This window comes from Rhinopithecus bieti, unplaced genomic scaffold (genome assembly GCF_001698545.2).
Source record: "Rhinopithecus bieti isolate Rb0 unplaced genomic scaffold, ASM169854v2 scaffold_14353, whole genome shotgun sequence".
Taxonomy (NCBI): Eukaryota; Metazoa; Chordata; class Mammalia; order Primates; family Cercopithecidae; genus Rhinopithecus; species Rhinopithecus bieti.
The window spans coordinates 74,164-96,574 of record NW_016807789.1 but is presented as its reverse complement, the minus strand read 5'-3'; the positions used below and the strand labels follow the sequence as shown (position 1 = coordinate 96,574).

General features: G+C 36.8%; 1 protein-coding gene across 2 annotated transcripts in view; it reads right to left on the bottom strand.

Moving 5' to 3' along the window:
* LOC108536771 (protein diaphanous homolog 2-like) overlaps positions 1–22,411 on the bottom strand; it is a 282,042-nt gene that overhangs the window by 217,951 nt on the left and 41,680 nt on the right. For both annotated transcript variants that reach the window (XM_017883791.1, XM_017883790.1), the window contains exon 2: positions 14,457–14,592. In XM_017883791.1, the coding sequence (XP_017739280.1) occupies positions 14,457–14,592 (136 nt within the window). The remainder of the gene's footprint in view (positions 1–14,456; positions 14,593–22,411) is intronic.

Below are 22,411 nucleotides of genomic sequence, written 5' to 3'. Positions count from 1 at the left end.
TTTTTTTTTTTTGAGACAGAGTCTCACTCTGTTGCCCAGACTGGAGTACAGTGGTGTGATATTGGCTCACTGCAACCTCCGCCTTCCGGGTTCAGGCAATTCTGCCTCAGCCTCTTGAGTAGCTGGGATTACAGGCACCCGCCACCACACCCAGCTAATTTTTGTATTTTTAGTAGAGATGGGGTTTCACCATGTTGACCAGGCTGGTCTTGAACTCCTGACCTCAGCTGATCTGCCCACCTCAGCCTCCCAAAGTGCTGGGATTACAAGCACGAGCCACCACGCCTGGCCAAGTGTAACAGTAGATTTTGTCCTGATTCTGAAGCAGCCCAGGGGCTTGGGGATTCAGTGTGGGTGGAACAAATATAATTTTTAAAAAAAAAGTCATTAGAGACTCAGTTGGGTTCAGTGCAGTTTGTTGGTTCTGCGAATCTGTTAGGTATAATTACTGACATGAATCTATGCGCATTTGACTGAGAACAGAGCCAAATTAATTGCCATGTTGCTGTATAACAGCTGTTATTCATTTGACACTTTTCTGTAATAGGAGTTAGAATATTAAAATATGGAACAAAGCATGTTTTTAATAAATGATTAGGCCACCTACAATGTGTTTTGGTCATTTCTTATACAGTCAGTTTTATTGTTTTCACTTACCTGCTCTAATATTTTCACAGATTTCTGCCTAGTAAAGGTGCATAAATCATATATAGCAAAAAGCATATATTGTAGAGAAAAGCCAAATTTGTAACTGCCAGTGTTACTCATCTTCTACACAGGAATTGATGAAATCTTGCTAAATGTTCAGCACACGGAAGACAGCTCTTACAGTTTTTGCAAATCTGAGTTTCTACATTTAGAATGTAAGAACTCTTAATGAGATCTAAAGTATATTACCTATCTTGTTTCACATATTTATTTTGTCTCTCATTTAAAAGAATATTTTAGTAGATGTAGAAATTTGTTTTACTGCTAAGCCAGATAGAATGAGAGTTTAGCACTTATTTCCCATGAACTGAAGCCAGAAATGTAATTATTTTAGTATGGGGTCAGAAAAAAAAAAATTACTAGTGATAAGTGGCTCAAATAGGCTACAGGGGAAAATAACTAGAATCTTCAATTAATCTAGAGTGTATTCTGGAAATAGTACAGATAAAGCACGTGCTCCAATGCTAGTGTATACTGATCACTGATGCCCAGAAACAATAATGAAATACTAATGATCTACTAGTGAATATATATTGTGTGCTGGCTACATGTCCAAAATTATATTTAAGAGCCATATGCTGCTGCACATTTTCACCTATGTAACATGTAAAGCCAAAAATTTTTTTGGCGGGGGAGGTGGTTGGGAGAGTGCGAGGAGGGTTGTACACTAAGAGTTCAGAAAGATTTCAGATGACAAAGACTGATGAATAAATAGCTTTCTATATAATTATAAAGTCAGAGCAATCAAAACACCACTTCTCTTAGGCTAGTCAATCAAGATCTTATTGTAATGATTATTGCCATCAATAATTTTCCTTGATATGTTCACTAAACAATTATTATTAAAGGGATAACGTTTAACACTTATTATTACGTGCTAACCATGTGCCAGGCAAGTACTAAGAGGTTTACATGTATCCTCTCATTTAGTTCTTATGAAAATCCTATGAGGTAGAGGCTGTTGTTTTCTCTGTCCTTGAGGATCAGAGATGTTAGATGAGTTGTTCAAGAATACACTGTGTAGGGAGCAGGGCCATGATGTGAACTGGTATTGTCTGGCTCCAAAGGCAAGAGGGGTAAACTCATTTCAATCACAGGCTAAACCAATGAAGGAGAGATCTGAAAGACTGCATGTCATTGGGGATCAGCAGATTCAACCAGCAGGGTGTGATTTATCATTCGATGATTGCTACAGTGGGAGCTCCTCCTCTTTGCATCTCAATTATCTTTTATCCCAATGCTTGAACTTAGAAATTCAACAAATGTTGAAGAATGGCAGCAGCATGACATGATATTGCCTTAACATGGACCTAAAGATATTTCACTAAAATAACAAAGTCACAAATTCATACTAAACACCTTAATGTGTGAGAAGCTCCAAAGACCTGGGTAAATCTTTACTGTACTGAATAATTTTATTTGGGGAAACAAAGCCCAAATTTTCACTGAAAAAACAAATCTAGAAAACAAAGAGAAAAAAAATTCTGATTTTTGAATAAACATAGATTTCTTGAAATGTTTGCTAGGGTAGGAATCTAGGTAACTTAAAGTAAACATAGTATCAGCCAGATACACTTTTTCTTTTCATAGGTAAGGCTTTGCTAGGCCAAAGACTGTTTTCTAGGTCCACCAAGCATACACACTTGTTTTACTTTGTATTAGCATCTATGAGCTGTTTATTAGCAGTTGTAAAAATATGCTGGAATGACAGTACCGATATTGTCTCATTAATTTATATTATTGGAGGTGATTTACTACTACTTGAATCAATTCCATTATTTGTGAGTTTTCTAATCTATAATTTTGGTGATTATAATTTAATGTCTGGGGTATGACAGTAAGAAACATAAATTGACCTATTCAGATCAAAATAATATAATGTGAAATGAGTTTAATTCACTTACAAGATGTAATTATTTTACAACTAGAAAAAACAGACAAAAACAAAATTGCTATCAACCACAGAGTTTAAATGTTTAGATTTATTCGGCAGAAACTGCTAATCTCCTCTCTGAAGACTGATTTTTCATCAAATCTAAGGTACCTCATTCTTTATCATGACACTAGAAGTAAACAGGCAATTCTGATTTCCATATAATCTTATATAAGGAGGAGTAAAACTGTTCCTGATTAAATTAATATTTGCATAAGGATCATGCTTATAGTTTGCAATTTCAAGATACCCATTTTTAACATACTTTTCCTATTGCTTCCTCTAAGATTTTGCAGTTAATTTGCTGACTTCCATAAACATGAATAGAAAGAGATTTATTTACAAATATTTGGTAAGCTTTTTCTCTCTACCTACAGAATTAATTAATCTTTTTTATAGTAGTCCCTAAGATAATTATCATCTATACCAATATAGCCAAACATTGGAAAACATAGATTAGACCAAGTACTTTACATAGTTTGCATACTGTTGCATGCATTTTAGAGTACATTTGTTGACTTAGCATATTTTTGTTGCATTTAAATTAGCTTTCTCAATTTTACATTTAAATAAGTGGTATATTACTGTGCATGCTCTAATTATAATTATTTGGAAAATGGTGCAATAAATGTTGGTTGGATGAATCAAATAGCCTAATGTGCCAAAATACATCAATATGTAATTATCTACTGGTCAAACTGTGCTGTTCTTTTAAAAGATGTCTCTTGCTCATCAGTCAATCTGTTGCTTGCAACTTCCAACTCCCTTATAAAATCTCCTTTATGAAATTTTTTCCTTCCTGTTACCATCTTCTCAAACTGCTACAGGTTTAAACTCCTTTGAAGAGAGAAATCAGGTATGAGCTCACTCCCTTTTCATCATCTTTCACTGTTCTTTCCCAGCTACATCCTCCTTGTAGTCTCCTCTCCTTTCTTGTGCTTTGGCTTACTTCTTGAAAATCCCTGAATGAATTCCCATAATAACCTTAGCTCTTAGCTCTCCTACCTCATCATGCCACAACTCCCCTGCCTGACTTGGAAGGCTCTTTCACAGCCCGGCTCCATTCTACCTTTCCAACAGTTTTCCAAATCAAACCCTTCGCTAAAATGACACCAACAGAAAATACTGACTGAAAATTTAACTATCAGAGACTGGTAATAGGCCAAATGCCATTAATGTATAATCGGTAAATAGACTACAGCATAAATAACACCAGTCTCTGGTTTTATAGAAGAAAGAAATTGAGGCACAGAAAGATGAAACACCTTGTCAGAGATTATATGGCTAGTAAACTGTGGTGCTGGGACTTGAACTTAGGACCCATTCTCTTAATTGTTTTGATGTATTTTCCTGTGGGCTATTACACATATCCTACATAAAGCATGCTGCCTTATGTGCTGACGTGCACTACTGCTGATGTTATTCCCTTTTACTTGGATAGTTTCACCTCTGCTCAGCCAAATGTTACCCATCCTTCAGGGTCTAGATTGACTGGTATGTTCAGAGGCTGTATTTAGCCTTCTCCATGAAACTGTATGTAATTTTACCAGACCTCATTGATTTCCCTTTTAAGATAGAGCTAAAGAGGAAATAATCTCTATTATGTATCAGCACACAGTTTAATGTTTGCTAGGTCAGTTTTATTTTCTTTCTCTGACAAAATGAAAACTTCTTAAGGGTGGAGACTATTTCTTGAGCTTCTACCACATTCTTCAAGAAGCATAAAAATGACTCTTTCATCGTATCAGCAGCAGCAAGTATATTCTAGGTCCCGTGTTTTGTACTGTNAAATTGCTATCAACCACAGAGTTTAAATGTTTAGATTTATTCGGCAGAAACTGCTAATCTCCTCTCTGAAGACTGATTTTTCATCAAATCTAAGGTACCTCATTCTTTATCATGACACTAGAAGTAAACAGGCAATTCTGATTTCCATATAATCTTATATAAGGAGGAGTAAAACTGTTCCTGATTAAATTAATATTTGCATAAGGATCATGCTTATAGTTTGCAATTTCAAGATACCCATTTTTAACATACTTTTCCTATTGCTTCCTCTAAGATTTTGCAGTTAATTTGCTGACTTCCATAAACATGAATAGAAAGAGATTTATTTACAAATATTTGGTAAGCTTTTTCTCTCTACCTACAGAATTAATTAATCTTTTTTATAGTAGTCCCTAAGATAATTATCATCTATACCAATATAGCCAAACATTGGAAAACATAGATTAGACCAAGTACTTTACATAGTTTGCATACTGTTGCATGCATTTTAGAGTACATTTGTTGACTTAGCATATTTTTGTTGCATTTAAATTAGCTTTCTCAATTTTACATTTAAATAAGTGGTATATTACTGTGCATGCTCTAATTATAATTATTTGGAAAATGGTGCAATAAATGTTGGTTGGATGAATCAAATAGCCTAATGTGCCAAAATACATCAATATGTAATTATCTACTGGTCAAACTGTGCTGTTCTTTTAAAAAGATGTCTCTTGCTCATCAGTCAATCTGTTGCTTGCAACTTCCAACTCCCTTATAAAATCTCCTTTATGAAATTTTTTCCTTCCTGTTACCATCTTCTCAAACTGCTACAGGTTTAAACTCCTTTGAAGAGAGAAATCAGGTATGAGCTCACTCCCTTTTCATCATCTTTCACTGTTCTTTCCCAGCTACATCCTCCTTGTAGTCTCCTCTCCTTTCTTGTGCTTTGGCTTACTTCTTGAAAATCCCTGAATGAATTCCCATAATAACCTTAGCTCTTAGCTCTCCTACCTCATCATGCCACAACTCCCCTGCCTGACTTGGAAGGCTCTTTCACAGCCCGGCTCCATTCTACCTTTCCAACAGTTTTCCAAATCAAACCCTTCGCTAAAATGACACCAACAGAAAATACTGACTGAAAATTTAACTATCAGAGACTGGTAATAGGCCAAATGCCATTAATGTATAATCGGTAAATAGACTACAGCATAAATAACACCAGTCTCTGGTTTTATAGAAGAAAGAAATTGAGGCACAGAAAGATGAAACACCTTGTCAGAGATTATATGGCTAGTAAACTGTGGTGCTGGGACTTGAACTTAGGACCCATTCTCTTAATTGTTTTGATGTATTTTCCTGTGGGCTATTACACATATCCTACATAAAGCATGCTGCCTTATGTGCTGACGTGCACTACTGCTGATGTTATTCCCTTTTACTTGGATAGTTTCACCTCTGCTCAGCCAAATGTTACCCATCCTTCAGGGTCTAGATTGACTGGTATGTTCAGAGGCTGTATTTAGCCTTCTCCATGAAACTGTATGTAATTTTACCAGACCTCATTGATTTCCCTTTTAAGATAGAGCTAAAGAGGAAATAATCTCTATTATGTATCAGCACACAGTTTAATGTTTGCTAGGTCAGTTTTATTTTCTTTCTCTGACAAAAATGAAAACTTCTTAAGGGTGGAGACTATTTCTTGAGCTTCTACCACATTCTTCAAGAAGCATAAAAATGACTCTTTCATCGTATCAGCAGCAGCAAGTATATTCTAGGTCCCGTGTTTTGTACTGTACTTAATTATCTCACTTAATCTTCACTAAAACTATAGGAGGTGAATGTCATTATTCTATATTACAGATGAGGTAACTGAGGCATGAAGAGATAAGGCAACAGAACTAGGTCATAAAGCTAGGTAGCAGAGCTAAGACTGATCTTCACTTGTGAACACACAGAATTAAAATTTTTAGTAATATCACTTAATGTTTATAAAATGCCTGTCTCTTTAATATTTAATCATATCTATTTTCTTCTTTACAATTAAAATAACTGTTTCTTATCATGGACTTTGCCTTCTGATCTCCAATTCTCTCAAAATATAGTCTTGGCACGTGGTATTATTTTATGGATTTAACTTGAAAGATATAATTCTCTGGCTGCTTGGTTTTCATATCTTTACTTAATTCTGAGCTCAGTTGATCATATCTAGATTACAGAATAATCTTTTGTGTTTGCTTTATCCTACTATTTTTCTGAATAATTAAATCCTCAAATATTTCTCCTTGATGAATGTACATAATTTTGTATGCCATATAAATACACCTCACTTTTGCTAAGTTACATCTACTAAGTAATAGATGTGTAAAAAAAAAAAAAAGTTGGGGGAGAAGTGTTTGTCCTTTGCTACACTGATAGGAAATAGAAGCTTTACAGAAAGTGTACACTTTTTTAAAAAGTTATTTGTAATTTCCAATGTGACTTACTTCACCCAATGGACTCTCTACTTTTGTTATAGGTAAGATCCTATGGCTCCAATGGTATGTATCTCTGGTCCCATGCATGAAATACCTCTAGGTACTATATATTACATACCTCACAATGGCAATGAAATGTTCCATATCATCTCTCTTTCGATGGAAGATAAGATTACAATGTTCTAACTGGACATATTTAAAGTTCTATAAATCACTTTCTGATGACACCTCACTCATGCCTTCCATAGGCTTTCACACCCCATGGATTCACATATGATGTGTCTCCATCATGATTCCTCCCAGCTCTCAGAAGGCTCACAACTGCCTTCCATCTAGTTGATAACAGCATCTTTCATAAGACACTCTCTGAGAAACTCAGACAGTAAGCTCCATCTTGACAGACACCCAACTCTATTATTCTTATTCTTTCTTTCCTGCATCTTTTCATTTTCATAATTAAAACTACACACTTGCAATAGAAGGATCTGTTTTTGAAACATATTTATAAGTACCAAGGCACATATAGTCCAAGAATAAAGTAACATTACAATAAATGATAATAATATTTGTAACACATGGGCCATGAGTCAAGAAGCTAACGTAGTTTACTATTTGATTGATACATAAATAGAGCTATGGTACTAACACATAAAAAATAAATACAATTTTAAAATTTATTTTCATGCTCAAATCACTTAGCTGAGCATATGCATAAAAACTTATTTGGATATTTATCTTACGGTCTCAATGACATTTGCAGAGGTAATTAACTAAATATTAGTAAATGAAAATACATACAGACTATGAAACCATCCTTATAAAAATTAAAAAATTAATCAGGGAAGAAAGGAGGGAAAGAAATGAAAATAGGCCAAGGCCGGGAGTGGTGCCTCACACCTGTAATCCCAGCTACTTGGAAGGCTGAGACAGGAGAATCACTTGAACTCAGGAGGCAGAGGTTGTAGTGAGCTGAGATTGCGCCACTGCACTCCAGCCTTGATAACAGAGCAAGACTCCATCTCAAAAAAAAAAAAAAAAAAAGAAACAAAGAAAAAGAAAGAAAAGAGAGAAAGAAAGAAAGAAAAAGAAAGAAAGAAGAAAAGAAAAGAAAAAGAAAATAGGCCAGGCACAGTGACTCATGCCTATAATCCCAGTACTTTGGGAGGCCAAAGAAGATCACTTGATCCCAGGAGTTCAAGACCAGCCTGGGCGACATGACGAAACCCCTCATCTACAAAAAATATAAAAATTAGCTGGGCATGGTGCTGTGTGCCTATAGTCCCAGTTACTGGGGAGGCTGAGGTGGGAGGATTGGTTGAGCCCAAGAGGCAGAGACTGCAGCAAGACGAGACTGCGCCACTGCACTCCAGTGTTGGCAACAAAGTGAGACCCTGTCTCAAAAAAAAAAAAAAAAAAGAAGAAAGAAAGGAAGATAAACCAAGCTTGTAGCACATTCAGTGATTCAGTGTTAATCATTAAGTCAGCTTGCTCTCTGACCTGCTTGACCTGCTTCCTCATAGTTGTTCGGTACTTATTGCTTCAGAATCACACAGACCCTGTTACAAGATTATAGTTCCCCTTAACTGCTGTGTAGATAACAACTTGAACGTTATAAAACATTAAGTTTTCCATTTGAGCTATTCTTTCAGTGCTGCATACCAATGAAACTACTGACGTCAGCTGGTCTGAAGGATCCCACAAGAAGCTGACTCACCAAATAATGCAGTTTCCACATCATGATGATTTCATCCCCCTTGCCCTGGTCAATCAATGACTCTAATTTTCCAGCCCCCTGCTCTCCAAGATCCACTTAAACATCCCAGCCCAGAACTCCTTGAGGAGATGGATTTGAGGGTCTCCTCCCATCTCTTTTCTTGGTGCCCTGCAATCATTAATGTCTTTCTCTGCTGCATCCCAGTTGTCTCAGGGTATTGTTCTGTTACTGTGCAGCAGGCATACAAACTTGTTGGTCCTATAACAACTAGACACAATCAAAATAAGACCTTCTTTCTTTGTCTGTTATAGACACATTTTTAGGAGAACAGTGAAAGGTTAATAAATACTCGGAGGAGGGTAGGAATCACTGTAGTGTGGAGAAAGATTACATTCTCAGAACAAAACTGGATAGGCTCAATGTTTTGTTTTTTGAGACGGAGTCTTGCTCTGTAGCCCAGGCTGGAGTGCAGTGGTGTGATCTCGGCTCACTGCAACTTCTGCCCACTGGGTTCAAGCAATTCTCCGCCTCAGCCTCCCGAGTAGCTGGGATTACAGGCACCTGCCACCACGCCCAGCTAATTTTTGTATTTTTAGTTTCACCATCTTGGCCAGGCTGGTCTTGAACTCCTGACCTCATGATCCCCCCGCCTCGGATACCCAAAGTGCTGGGATTACAGGTGTGAGCCACTGCACTTAGCCGATAGGCTCCATTTTTAACCACTTATTCTTTTCATTGTTCATTCCAGCAATGCTGGAGTGTGGGCGCGGGACTCCTGGAGGCCCCTCAAGATCATTTCAAGGATTTGCAAGGTGAAAACTATTTTCATAATAATACGGATAATTTTTTGCCTTTCTATTTCTCATTCTTTCCTGAGTGTATCGTGAAGTTTTCCAGAAGTTACATGAAGAATGATATTGAATCAGATTGAATAGAAAAGTAGATATGAGAATGAAGCTGTCTTATTAAGTCAGACTGTGAAGAGATTTATGACACTAATTTTTTCTTTTCTACTTCTTTTTTTGTTTTGGAAAATATAGGTAGCTTTCATTTAAAAGGTTATTTATTTTAACATGAAAAGGTTTACTATTATTATTTTAATTGAATCAATCAATCGAGAATTTTAAAATTATCTCAGTTTTAACTCTAATATGATAAATGTCAATATAAACAACTTACATAAACAAAAGGCATTTGGGGTCCTCAATGATTTTTAGTGTAAATGGGTTCTGAGATCAAATAGTTTCAGAACCTCTGATTTATACTTTACCCTGGTGATCCCATTCAAATCCACATGCTGTAAGTTGAACTATGTAATTAAGAGGTGATTGTTCTAAATATTTATTTGGGGGGGGGGAACCCAGTAACTAAGAGCAGCTGGGCATGGTAGCATACACCTAAAGTCCCAGCTACATGGGAGGCTGAGGGAGGAGGATTGCTTCTGCCTAGGAGTTTGAGGCTGCAGTGAGCTATGATCACATCTCTGTATTCCAGCCTGGGTGACAGAGTGAGACCCCATTTCTAAAGAAACAAAATAAAAATAATTAAGAGGAGGTTATACTGGAGTAGGGTGGGCCACTAATTCAATATCACTGGTATTTTTATAAAATAAACACCATGTGAAAAGACAGATAGGCACACAGGGAGCATGCCATGTGAAGGTTGAAGTTACGCTGCGACAAAGCAAGACACTACAAGAATCTAGGAGAGAGGTCTGGCACAGATCCTACCGTAGACTCTTCAAAAGAAGCAGGACCCTGCTGACACCTTGATCTTGGACTTCTAGCCTCCAGAACTGTCAGACAACGTATATCTGTTGTTCGAAGCACCTAGCTTGTGGCATATTCTTATGGAAGCCCTGGCAAACTAGTACACTGTAACTTTAATCTTCAAATAAAAACCAATGATCCCCAAGCTGATATGGTTAGTTTAGACTTCTTTGCTGAGTTTCACAATCACATATACCATATGGCTTCTTAGGCATTTTCCATCTTTACAAGGTATCTGAAAACTAAACATGTTTAAAATGATACCAGTCATTGTAACTCTCCTGAGAAAATCTGCTCTATTCCTGAATTTGCTTTCTCTGTCAAGTGTACCATCTTCTTTAACACTTGCCTCCTTTGATTTACATACCCAATCAATCATCAGCACCTGTCAATTCTATCCTTTAACACCCTCTCATGATGGTTAATTTTATATGTCAACTTGGCTGGGCCACAATGTCCAGATATTTGGTCAAACATTATTTTGGATGTTTCTGTGAGGGTGTTTTTGGATGAGATCAACATTTAAATCGGTGAACTTTGGGTAAAGCAGTTTGTACTCCATGCTGTGGGTGGGCCTCATCCGATCAGTTGAGGGTCTGACTAGAACAAAACACTGACATCCCCCAAGCAAGAGAGAATTCTGCAGCAGATGGTTTTCAGACTTGAACTGTAGCACTGGCTTTCCTCTGGGACTCTAGCCTGTCCTCCTGCCTTGCAGAATTTAAACCTGCCAGTTTCTACAATCACTCGAACCAATTCCATAAATCCGTGTGTGTGTGCATGCGTTTGTAAACACACACATCTTACTAGTTCTGTTTCTCAAAATAACTCTGACTAATATACCCCTTGCTGCTTTTTAAATCTCACTATCACTGTATTAGTTCAGGCCACCATCATCTCTTGTCAGGATTATGACAATATCCTCATAACCTGTATTTCCTTAGGGCTTTCCCCTACCAATACATTCTTTCTGCTTCTGTCAAAATGACCTTTCTGGCTGGGAGGTTGCAGTGAGCTGAGATCATGGCACTGCACTTCAGCCTGGGAGACAGTGAGACCCTGTCTTTAAAAAAAAAAAAAAACCCAAAAAACAAAACTAAAACAAAATGATCTAAGAAACCTGACTATGTACATCACTTTCCAGTTTATAAACATTCACAGGCTTCCCATAGCTTTCAGGGAAAGACCCTTGGCATAGCAGAAAAGAAAGAAAGATACCATTAGGAGAAATAGATGATGGGTTGATGGGTGCAGCAAACTACCATGGCATGTGTATACCTATGTAACAAAACTGCACATTCTATAAGGGTACTGCAGAACTTAAAGTATAATTAAAAAAAAAAGAAAGAAAGAGAGTTCACAATCTGTCCCCTGTCCCCTACTATCTCTTCCAGTCTCTTCCCCAACTACTCCTCCCTGCACATAAAGGAGCTAACTTTCAGAACTTTTTTTTTTTTTTGAGACAGAGTCTTGTTCTGTCACCCAGACTGGAGTGCAGCGGTATGATCTCAGCTCACTGCAACCTCTGCCTCCCAGGTTCAAGCGATTCTTCTGCCTCAGCCTCCCGAGTAGCTGGGACTACAGGTGCGTACCACCACGCCTGGCTAATTTTTGTATTTTTAGTAGAGACGGGGTGTCACCACATTAGCCAGGCTGGTCTCGAACTCCTGACCTCATGATCCGCCCACCTCAGCCTCCCAAAGTGCTGGGACTACAGGCGTGAGCCACTGTGCCCAGCCACCTTCAGAACTTTTCTACTGACTTCTTCACTTTCTCAATGGTAACTTCCTGTAAATACATATTGCCATGCTGTACTCTAGTGCTTACCTCCTAATAGAGTGACTGCAGTCATGACCAGTTTTCCTGATTCTAATTACGAAGTTTGTTTGCTAAATTATGTTGATACTATTCTATTTTAACACAGCTTTTTACATAATATTACTGTTTTTCTTCTGTTAAAATGTTATATTTGTTTCCTGGGTGGAATATACAAACTATAGTCAATTCCTGAAAATGTTTATATATTTTAAAAGTACGGAGACTAAACTTAACGGTATGGACATTACCTTAGAAAATTAGACATTAAGAGACATTGCTGCAAAATACTTGATAATGATTGTTATAATTAATAATTATACTTAAAAACACATAATAATAATTAACTCTGGTTACACACTGCCTGGGTTCAAATCTTAATTCTACCTCTCACTATCTGTGTGACCTTGGGCAAGTTACTTAACTTCTCTGTTCCCCAGTTTTGTCATTTTAAAATGAGATAGTAGTACTTTCCTAATAGGGTTCTATGAGGATTAAATTGGCTCCTAAATGCAAAATTCCAAGAATAGCTCTTGGTAAGTAGCAAGTGCTATATGTTAGTTGTTGTTGTTATCATTTTCTCCTGACAATGGCATAGGTAAATGGAAAGATTCTATAGTGAGACAACTTGGATTCTAATCTTGGTGCTAGTACTTCCTATTTGTGTGACCTTGGCCAAGTTCCTTAATTTCTGTTAGCCTCAGTTTTCTATCTGTAAAATGAGATGATAATACCTACCTCATAGAGATGTTGTGAGGATTGACTTAAAATATGTAAAAGTGCTGGGCGCAGTGGCTCACGCTTGTAATCCCGGCACTTTGGGAGGCCAAGGCAGGTGGATCACGAGGTCAGGAGTTCAAGACCAGCCTGGCCAACACAGTGAAACCCCGTCTCTACCAAAATACAAAAATTAGCTGGGTGTAGTGGCAGGTGCCTGTAATCCCAGCTACTTGGCAGGCTGAGGCAGGACAATCACTTGAACCCAGGAGGCAGAGGTTGCAGTGAGCCGAGATCATGCCACTGCACTCCTGCCTGGGCGACAGAGCTAGACTCTGACTCAAAAAAATAAATAAATAAATACGTAAAAGTCTTACAACCATGCTTGGCATACGGTCAATATTATAGAGTGCTTGCAATTTTTACTATTGTTATCTTCAGTAATACATGGTCCATATTAATCATATTACCTTGTATCTTGTTCAGATTTTGTTTTGTTTTGTTTGTAAATTCTCTAAACCTCAGGTGACAAAGGCTATCTATGCATGCTTTTTTATTCTTAAATTTTCAGTGTGCAGATACCTGATACCAATCACTTTCTTTTTTTGCCCTCTCTTCTTCAGAAAGTAAACCAACCAAACCAAACAACTCACCAACAATATACAGTCACTCTTGCTAACCAATAAAACAACTAACTTTATTTATTTATTTATTTATTTATTTATTTATTTATTTGAGATAGAGTCTCGCTCTGTCGCCCAGGCTGGAGTACAGTGGCACGATCTTGGCTCACTGTAGCCTCCGCCCCCCAGTTTCAAACAATCCTCTCACCTCAGCCTCCTGGGCAGTTGGGATTACAGGTGCCTGCCACCATGCCTGACTAAGTTTTGTATTTTTGGTAGAGATGGGGTTTCACCCTGTTGGCCAGACTGGTCTTGAACTCATGACCTCAAGCGAACCTCCCGCCTCGGCCTCCCAAAGTGCTGGGATTACATGCATGAGCCACTGTGCCTTGCCTCAAACAACTTACTTTAAACTATATAGACATACCAGCATCTTGTGCTTAGGTTCATAGCTGTGCAAGATGCCTTTCCCTATTTTATTCAACTTGTAATAGTGCAGTCAATATCTCTTAGGACTTAAAATGTTCAAGCCTCCAAGAAAGACTGTTAACTATTACTGCACTGTCAACAGACATGTGCCAACAAAATGAAGTTAAAAGCTAAGGCTTATCTCCCCATACCAGTTTTTCACATTTCATCTCACCCTCTTCTTCCCTCCCCACTGCCTCATCCAGAATATAATATACTATGGTAAGAAAAGTAGGGAGAAAAACACTATCTCAACAAAATAACATCTTGCGTTGGTTATTAAAAATCCTGAATGCTCAATGTAGGGATATATGAAATACAGATAGCATCATGAGAGAAATTTGGCACAAGTAACTAATACTATTGTGAATTTTCTATGAAAATGTACCTTATAATCCAAAAATAAATAACTGCAATTATTTTGTACTTTTTGCATTTTTATAAAAATTGGAAATATTTTCATACCTTTGTTTATGTCAATGAGTTGTTTCTTTTTCTTCTGGCGTTCTAACTTTTCTTGTTCAGCTTTCTCTTTCGCAAGTTTTGCCCTCCTGGTCTTCTCTTCCATTTCTCTTCTCTTATTGTTTTCTCTCACTGCTTCCTATACATATAAACAAAGTTAAACAAAAACCTTTCCATTTACTTATATATCATTATGGAGAATTTTACAGTTTTAAATTTTTATAAATATGAGAGATGGGAACGGTATTACAGCAGCCAGAAGGTGCTACATATACTTTGAGAAGAGACAATTAATTGTAAAATATCTCTTCCTTGAAAAAAGATTTAGAAAATTAAGCTCTAGTCTTCAATTGCCATTATCTAGGGTTGCCAGAAAATTAAGGAATCAAGTTACAGACTTAACAATAAATAATACTTTAACTATTGTTAAAATATGATACTAGTTTGAAGCACATGAGAAGACTTAGTAAGCGAAATATGACTCAGCAAGTAATTTATCCCTTTATTGGAGTACCTATTGCTGTTAGTCTGCCAAAATTGATAGATTAATAAAAAACTACTTTATAGATTTCTGTGAGGAAAAATGATACGAACATAAAGTGGCTTACAATCAAGATCCCTGATATATTATAATCAAGGAATTTTAGTCTATGATGGGTGATGGTGGTGGGTCCCTGGTGTTGGTGATAATGATTACATCTAATCATGCAGGGATGAAACAGCAGTATTATCACAAAAATGAAAATAACTTACAAATATGACAGGCTTTTAGCATGCAAAATATTTAGAAATGTGAAACATATTCAAGCTATTGTCTGTTCGATTTGGATTAGATTATTTGTGGAACATAGGCGAATGAGTACACTCAGCAATGGTATTAGAGAAGCTGGATTAATGGTGATCAGCTGGAATTATCAACTTCCTTTGAGTTCAGATAAATCACGATGCAGACGACATATCAACTACAAGTTTCCTTCCATCAAGTGCTCTGTTTCTTTATGATTGTATTAAAAATACCTTCATAGCGTGTACAAACTATTGTCACAAAAACTATTTGTTCCAGAACCCTAAAGAAAAAGAACTCAATAACAAGAATACATCTACAAGCGATTTGCCTGGAGGGGTTTTTACATGAAATAATTTTTTTCTTTATGTTAAAAGACACAGTAGTATTAATAGCCTTAAAAATACTTTCAAAATTTCCTCCCTGAACGTGCAAGAATGATTTCTTCCTATAAATAACCTAAATTGATTTTACCTTCACGGTACCTCCTTTCTCCCTAATTGTTTTGTGCTCTTAGACCTCCCATACAATAGGCTAGGAGCACTAAAGGCACTGGCCTATTGGTAGACGAACTCAAAGACTACCACTTAAAATAAACTGGGCATATCTAGAATCATTAATTTAAAGCAGGGTTTCTCAACTCAGCACTATGTCACTTTGGCTAGATAATTCTTTGGTAGAGCTGTCTACGAATTGTGGGATGGTTTAGCAGGCATCCCTGGCCTCTACCTGCCAGATGCAGTATGATCCCCACTCCCAGTTGTGATAATCAGAAATGTTTCCCAGAAACTGTCAAATGTTACACATGGAGGAATAAATTGCCCCCAGGCTGAGAACTATCCATGTAAGTGGATTTTAAATTAAAGATAATTTATTCCAAAAAATTAGCGTCCATCTCTGTTAAAAACAAGCTTCCCTTTTTACAGAGTGGAACTGAATTCTGAATGAGTTTAGTACTTGGCTAAGGTCACACATTTATGTAGATTCAAGGCGGGAAGGGAAACACCGGTTTAGTAGTTGTTTTATTGTACAAGGAGAAAAGAAAATGTGGATGTACACATCAAAAGCGTAAGTAACAACAAAAAATAGATAAATATAGGCTCATCAAATGAAAAACTTTTGGCCATCAATAAGCACGTAGGAAATTAAAAAGAAACAACCCAGAATGTAAGGACAATATTTGCAATATGTATCTGATAAGAATAATAAGAAGGGCCGCGCGTGCTCATGCCTGTAATCCCATGCACTTTGGGAGGCTGAGGTGGCAGTATCTAACTGAGGTCAGGAGAAGTTCTGAGACCAGCCTGGCCAGTATGTGAAACCCTGTCTCTATAAAATCAAAAAAAAAAAAAAAAAAAAAAATAATAGCTGGGCATGGTGGCACATGCCTGCAGTCCCAGCTACTCGGGAGGCTGAGGCAGGAGAATTGTTTGAAGCTGGCAGGCGGAGGTTGCAGTGAGCCAAGATTGTGCCAAGATTGTGCCACTGCACTCCAGCCTGGGCGACAGAGCGAGACTCCATCTCAAAAAAAAAAAAAAAAAAAAAAAAAACATAAGCAGCACTTAAAACTTGACAATAAAAAGACAACTCAATTAAAATGGGCAAAGAGTTTGAATAGATATTTCTCCAAAGGAGATTAACATACATACAATAATCACATGAAAAGATGCTCACCATTGTTAATCACTAGGGAAATGCAAATGAAAACCACAATGAGGTACCACTTCATAGCCACTAGGAGGGCTATAATTTCAAAATAAAAAAAAAGATAATAAGTGAGGATGTGAAGAAATTGAAACCCCTGTGCATTGCTGGGGTAAATGTAAAATGGTGGCCATTTTGGAAAACAGTCTGGCAATCCTTTAAAATGCTAAACGTAGAGTTACTATATGATCCAACAATTCCACACCTAGATATATACCCAAAAGAAAATAGATGTTCATACAAAAACACGCACAAGAATGTTCATAGTAGCATTAATCCTAATAGTCAAAAAGTAGAAACAACCCAAATGTCCATCAATGGATGGATAAACAAAATGTGATATATATCCATACAATTGAATATTATTCAACCATAAAAAGAATGAAATGCTGATACATGCTAAAACATGTATGAACTTCACAAACATCATGCTAAGTGAAAGAAACCAAATACAGGTCACATATTGTATGATTCCACTTATTTGTAATGTCCAGAATAGGCAAATCCACAGAAACAGAAAGTAGATTAGTGGTTGTGAGAGGGTGGAAGAGGGGGGAATGAGAATAAACTGATAATGAATATGGAGTTTCTTTTGTGGGTGGTGGTGGGGAGGTGATGGAAGTGTTCTGGAATTAAGATAGTGGTGATGATTTCACAGCCTTATGACATACTAAAAACCACTGATTTTTTCTTTTCTTTTCTTTTCTTTTTTTTTGAGATGGAGTCTCGCTCTGTTGCCCAGGCTGGAGTGCAATGGTGTGGTCTCGGCTCACGGTAACCTCCGCCTCCTGGGTTCAAGCGATTCTCCTGCCTCAGCCGCCTGAGTAGCTGGGATTACAGGCATGCACCACCACACCTGGCTAATTTTGTACTTTTGGAGAGAAGGGGTTTCATCACGTTGGTTAGGCTGGTCTCAAACTCCTGACCTCAACTGATAAGCCCGCCTTGGCCTCCCAAAGTGCTGGGATTACAGGCGTGAGCCACTGCACCCGGCCAAACCACTGAATTACATACACTACAACGGTAAATTTTATGGTATGTAATCTCGATAAAAATTAATCACATTAATAAATAGATGTCTAAGAAAGACAGGATGGAAGTAAAATTGTAACTCAAAAGAGAAAAAACAATGTGAAAAGGCATCACATATTCAGGCCCTGATACTAATAAGCTACACGATGTTTGGCAAGTAACATGAAAAGAGGCAAGTAGCAGAGGAAAGAAAGAAGGCTAATGCTTGTATATATTTTATTAGTGGTCAAATCTCTGATTTGGTAAACAGTCACCAAGATCTGGGTGGACTGTTAGATTATCAATCTAATGGGTTGTTTAGATGCTGAGTGCTGCCTTTAGGAATCCTCAGTAAAAGTTTATTAAGACGGAGGGAAAAAAACCACTGGTTACTTGTGTTTGTATTTCTTCTTTGTTCTGATAATGACAGCTACTCTTTAACGGAACTCTACTACGTACCAGGTGTTTTAAACATTATCTAGTCTTAAATACATACTTTGTAATCTTTATAGAAAACCTGCAAAGTAGGTATTATTTGTTCCATTTTATACATGAAATTTAGGTTCAGGCAGGCTAAGTGACATACCCAAAGCTACACAGCTTCTTAAGTAACACAACCACTTAGGATTGTTTGGCATTAGCCTTTATGTTCATTTTCACTATCATGATGCCCCCCAAATAGAGCTGCCAGATAAAATACAGGCTTCTCAGTTAAATTTAAATTTCAGATAAACTGTGAATACTTTTATCAGTAGAAGTATGTCTCACATAATATTTGGAACATACTTAAATAGAAAAAAATCATGTAATATTTAGGATATATTGATACTAAAAAATTATCCATTATCTGAAATTCAGCTTCAACTGGGAATCCTCCTATATTTTCATTTGATAAATCTGGCAGTCCAATTCCCAAGACTGTGTTGATTTTTTATAAGCATCCTTTGATAGAGTAAGATCATCTAATAAAGACAGTAGAAATGATTACAAAAAGAAATGCCCAAATCAAAACCACATTTTGAAAATAGAAATGTTGATATAGATTACTGATGGGCATTATATTGTACATGAACTTGAATCATGCTATTTCTGTAGCATTCTCCATATATTTATTATTTCTGGAAAATATGTTAAAAGTGAAAAAAGAGTTCATATAAAATCAAACTGATACAATTTGCGATAGAAGAAAATAAGGCAAGAGATTAAATTTTTATATGAGAGGAAGGCTTGCAACAGGCACTGCTAAAACAACATGAATGTAGATCTAGTAAAGGATAAAGCAGAACAAGTAATAGGTCTATCAGTTTATATCTGAAATGTTTCAGGAATAGATTTAACTACAAAACAATCACAATTTGTAATGGCATGTGTAATCTTTAAGAGGCCAAAACAGAATTTAAAAAATCATTTCTGTGGTCCGGCATTATTGACAGTAAATGAAAACATCTACAAAGGCATATATTTTTCAAGCAACACAGACTAGTAAAAGATTCTGGTCCTGATGTCACTGGTGCTGTTTTCATGAAAAGGCCTCATGCTGAAAAGAATAACATATTCCCCTTGGTGTTTTACTTGGCTCCGGCTTTAGGAAATTAGGGCTAGAAAATACATGCTTGTTTAATTCTCTTTCCTTAGGAAATAATTTTAAAAGAGAAAGGGAAATCTTAAAGATAGTTTCATATCAATAATCTTTAGTTTTAAGACATTGTTTAATCCTTCTAAAATGTAAAAGCTGGTGAGGAAAAAAATTATTCTGAGGGATGGGATGTATTCTCATCATCCTAATTCTTACAAAATAAAAATCAAATAATCAAAAGAACGAAAGCAGTAGGATCAAATTTAAGGTCAGGTTAAGAAAATCCACTAAATAATTGACTGTGATTAACATTACTTTGTACTTGTCAAGCCTCGCTAAACATTTTAAAACACTAACTCATAAGTACTTAAACGTCATTCTCAAGTAAGCATTAATCATTATTTCTCAAGGTTGGAAATGCCAACTGATTAGATTCTGTCATTGTACGGGACAGTGTTCTGTTAAAAGGATGCTAATTGAAAAAGTGTTTTGGTACTAACCTCATACAAGATAAGAAATACGTTTACAGCCGGGTGCAGTGGCTCACACCTGTAATCCCAGCACTTTGGGAGGCTGAGGAGGGCGGATCATGAGGTCAGGAGATCAAGACCATCCTGGCTAACACAGTGAAACCCCGTCTCTACTAAAATACAAAAAAAAAAAAAATTAGCCGGGCGAGGTGGCAGGTGCCTGCAGTCCCAGCTACTCGGGAGGCTGAGGCAGGAGAATGGCGTGAACCTGGGAGGCGGAGCTTGCAGTGAGCCGAGATCGCGCCACTGCACTCCAGCCTGGGCGACAGAGTGAGACTCCGTTTCAAAAAAAAAAAGAAATATGTTTACAGAAAAAAGTCTCAGTTTTACTGGCATATCTATTTGTTAAGAGTTGGTAAAAGGTACAAAAGGAGTAAAATGTAAAGAAAATATATCTAGGATTTCCTACAAAATATTCACCAANTTCCATTACTTATATAATGGAGAATTTTACAGTTTTAAATTTGTATAAATATGCAGAGATGGGAAGGTATTACAGCAGCCAGAAGGTGCATACATATACTTTTGAGAGAGACAATTAATTGTAAAATATCTCTTCTTGAAAAAAGATTTAGAAATAACTCAGTCTTCAATTGCCATTATCTAGGGTGCCAGAAAATTAAGGACATCAATGTTACAGACTTAACAATAAATATACTTTATCTATTGTTAAAATATGAACTAGTTTGACACATGAGAAGACTTAGTAAGGAAATATGACTCAGCAAGTATTTTATCCCCTTTATTGGATACTTTGCTGTTATCTGCAAAATTGAGATTAATAAAAAAACTACTTTATAGGATTTCTGTGAGGAAAAATGATACGAACATAAAGTGCTTAGAATAGATCCTGATATATTATAATCAAGGAATTTTAGTCTATGATGGTGATGGTGGTGGTCCTGGTGTTGGTGATAATGATTACATCTAATCATGCAGGGCATGAAACAGCAGTATTATCACAGAAAAGAAATACCTTCAAATATGACAGCTTTTTACATGCCAAAATATTTAGAAATGCTGAAACATATTTCAAGCTATTGTCTGTTTGATTTTGGATAGATTATTTGTGGAACATAGGCGAATGAGTACACTCCAGCAGATGGTATTAGAGAAAGCTGAATTAATGTGATCAGCTGGAATATCAACTTCCTTTGAGTTCAGATAAATCACGAATGCAGAGACATATCAACTACAAGTTCCTTCCATCAAGTTGCTCTGTTTCTTTTATGATTGATTAAAAATACTTCATAGCGTGTACAAACTATTTCACAAAAACTATTTTGTTCCAGAAACCCTAAAGAAAAAGACTCAATAACAAGAATACATCTACAAGGATTTGCCTGGAGGGGTTTACATGGAAATAATTTTTTTCTTTATGTTAAAAGACACAGTAGTTTAAAATAGCCTTAAAAATACTTTCAAAATTCTCCTGACGTGCAAGAATTGATTTCTTCCTATAAAAACCTAAATTATTTTACCTTCACTGGTACCTCCCCTTTCTCCCGTCATTGTTTTTGTGCTCTTAGACTCCATAGCAATAGGCTAGGAGCACAAAGGCACCTGGCTATTGTAGACGAACTCAAAGACTACCACTTAAAAATAAACTGGCATACTAGAATCATAATTTTAAAGCAGGGTTTCTCAACCTCAGCACTACTGTCACTTTGGGCTAGATAATTCTTTGGTAGGAGCTGTCCTACGCATTGTGGGATGTTTAGCAGCATCCCTGGCCTCTACCTGCCAGATGCCAGTATGATCCCACTCCAGTTGTGATAACCAGAAATGTTTCCAGAAACTGTCAAATGTTACATGGAGGAAAAACTTGCCCCAGGCTGAGAACTACTCATGTAAGGGATTTTATAAAGATAATTTATTCACAAAAAATTAGCGTCCACTCTGTTAAACCAAGCTTCCTTTTACAGAGGTGGAAACTGAATTCTGAATGAGTTTAAGTACTTGGCTAAGGTCACACATTTATGTAATTACAAGGCGGGAAGGGAACACTGGTTTAGTGTTTGTTTTATTGTACAAGGAAGAAAAGAAAATGTGGATGTAACATCAAAAGCGTAAGTAACAACAAAAAATAGATAAATAAGGCTTCATCAAAATTAAAAACTTTTGGCCATCAATAAGCACTGTCAAGGAAATTAAAAGACAACCCAGAATGGTAGGAAATATTTGCAAATTATGTATCTGATAAGAATATATAAGAAGGGCCAGGCGCGGTGGCTCATGCCTGTAATCCCAGCACTTTGGGAGGCTGAGGTGGGCAGATCACGAGGTCAGGAGTTCGAGACCAGCCTGGCCAGTATTGTGAAACCCTGTCTCTACTAAAAATACAAAAAAAAAA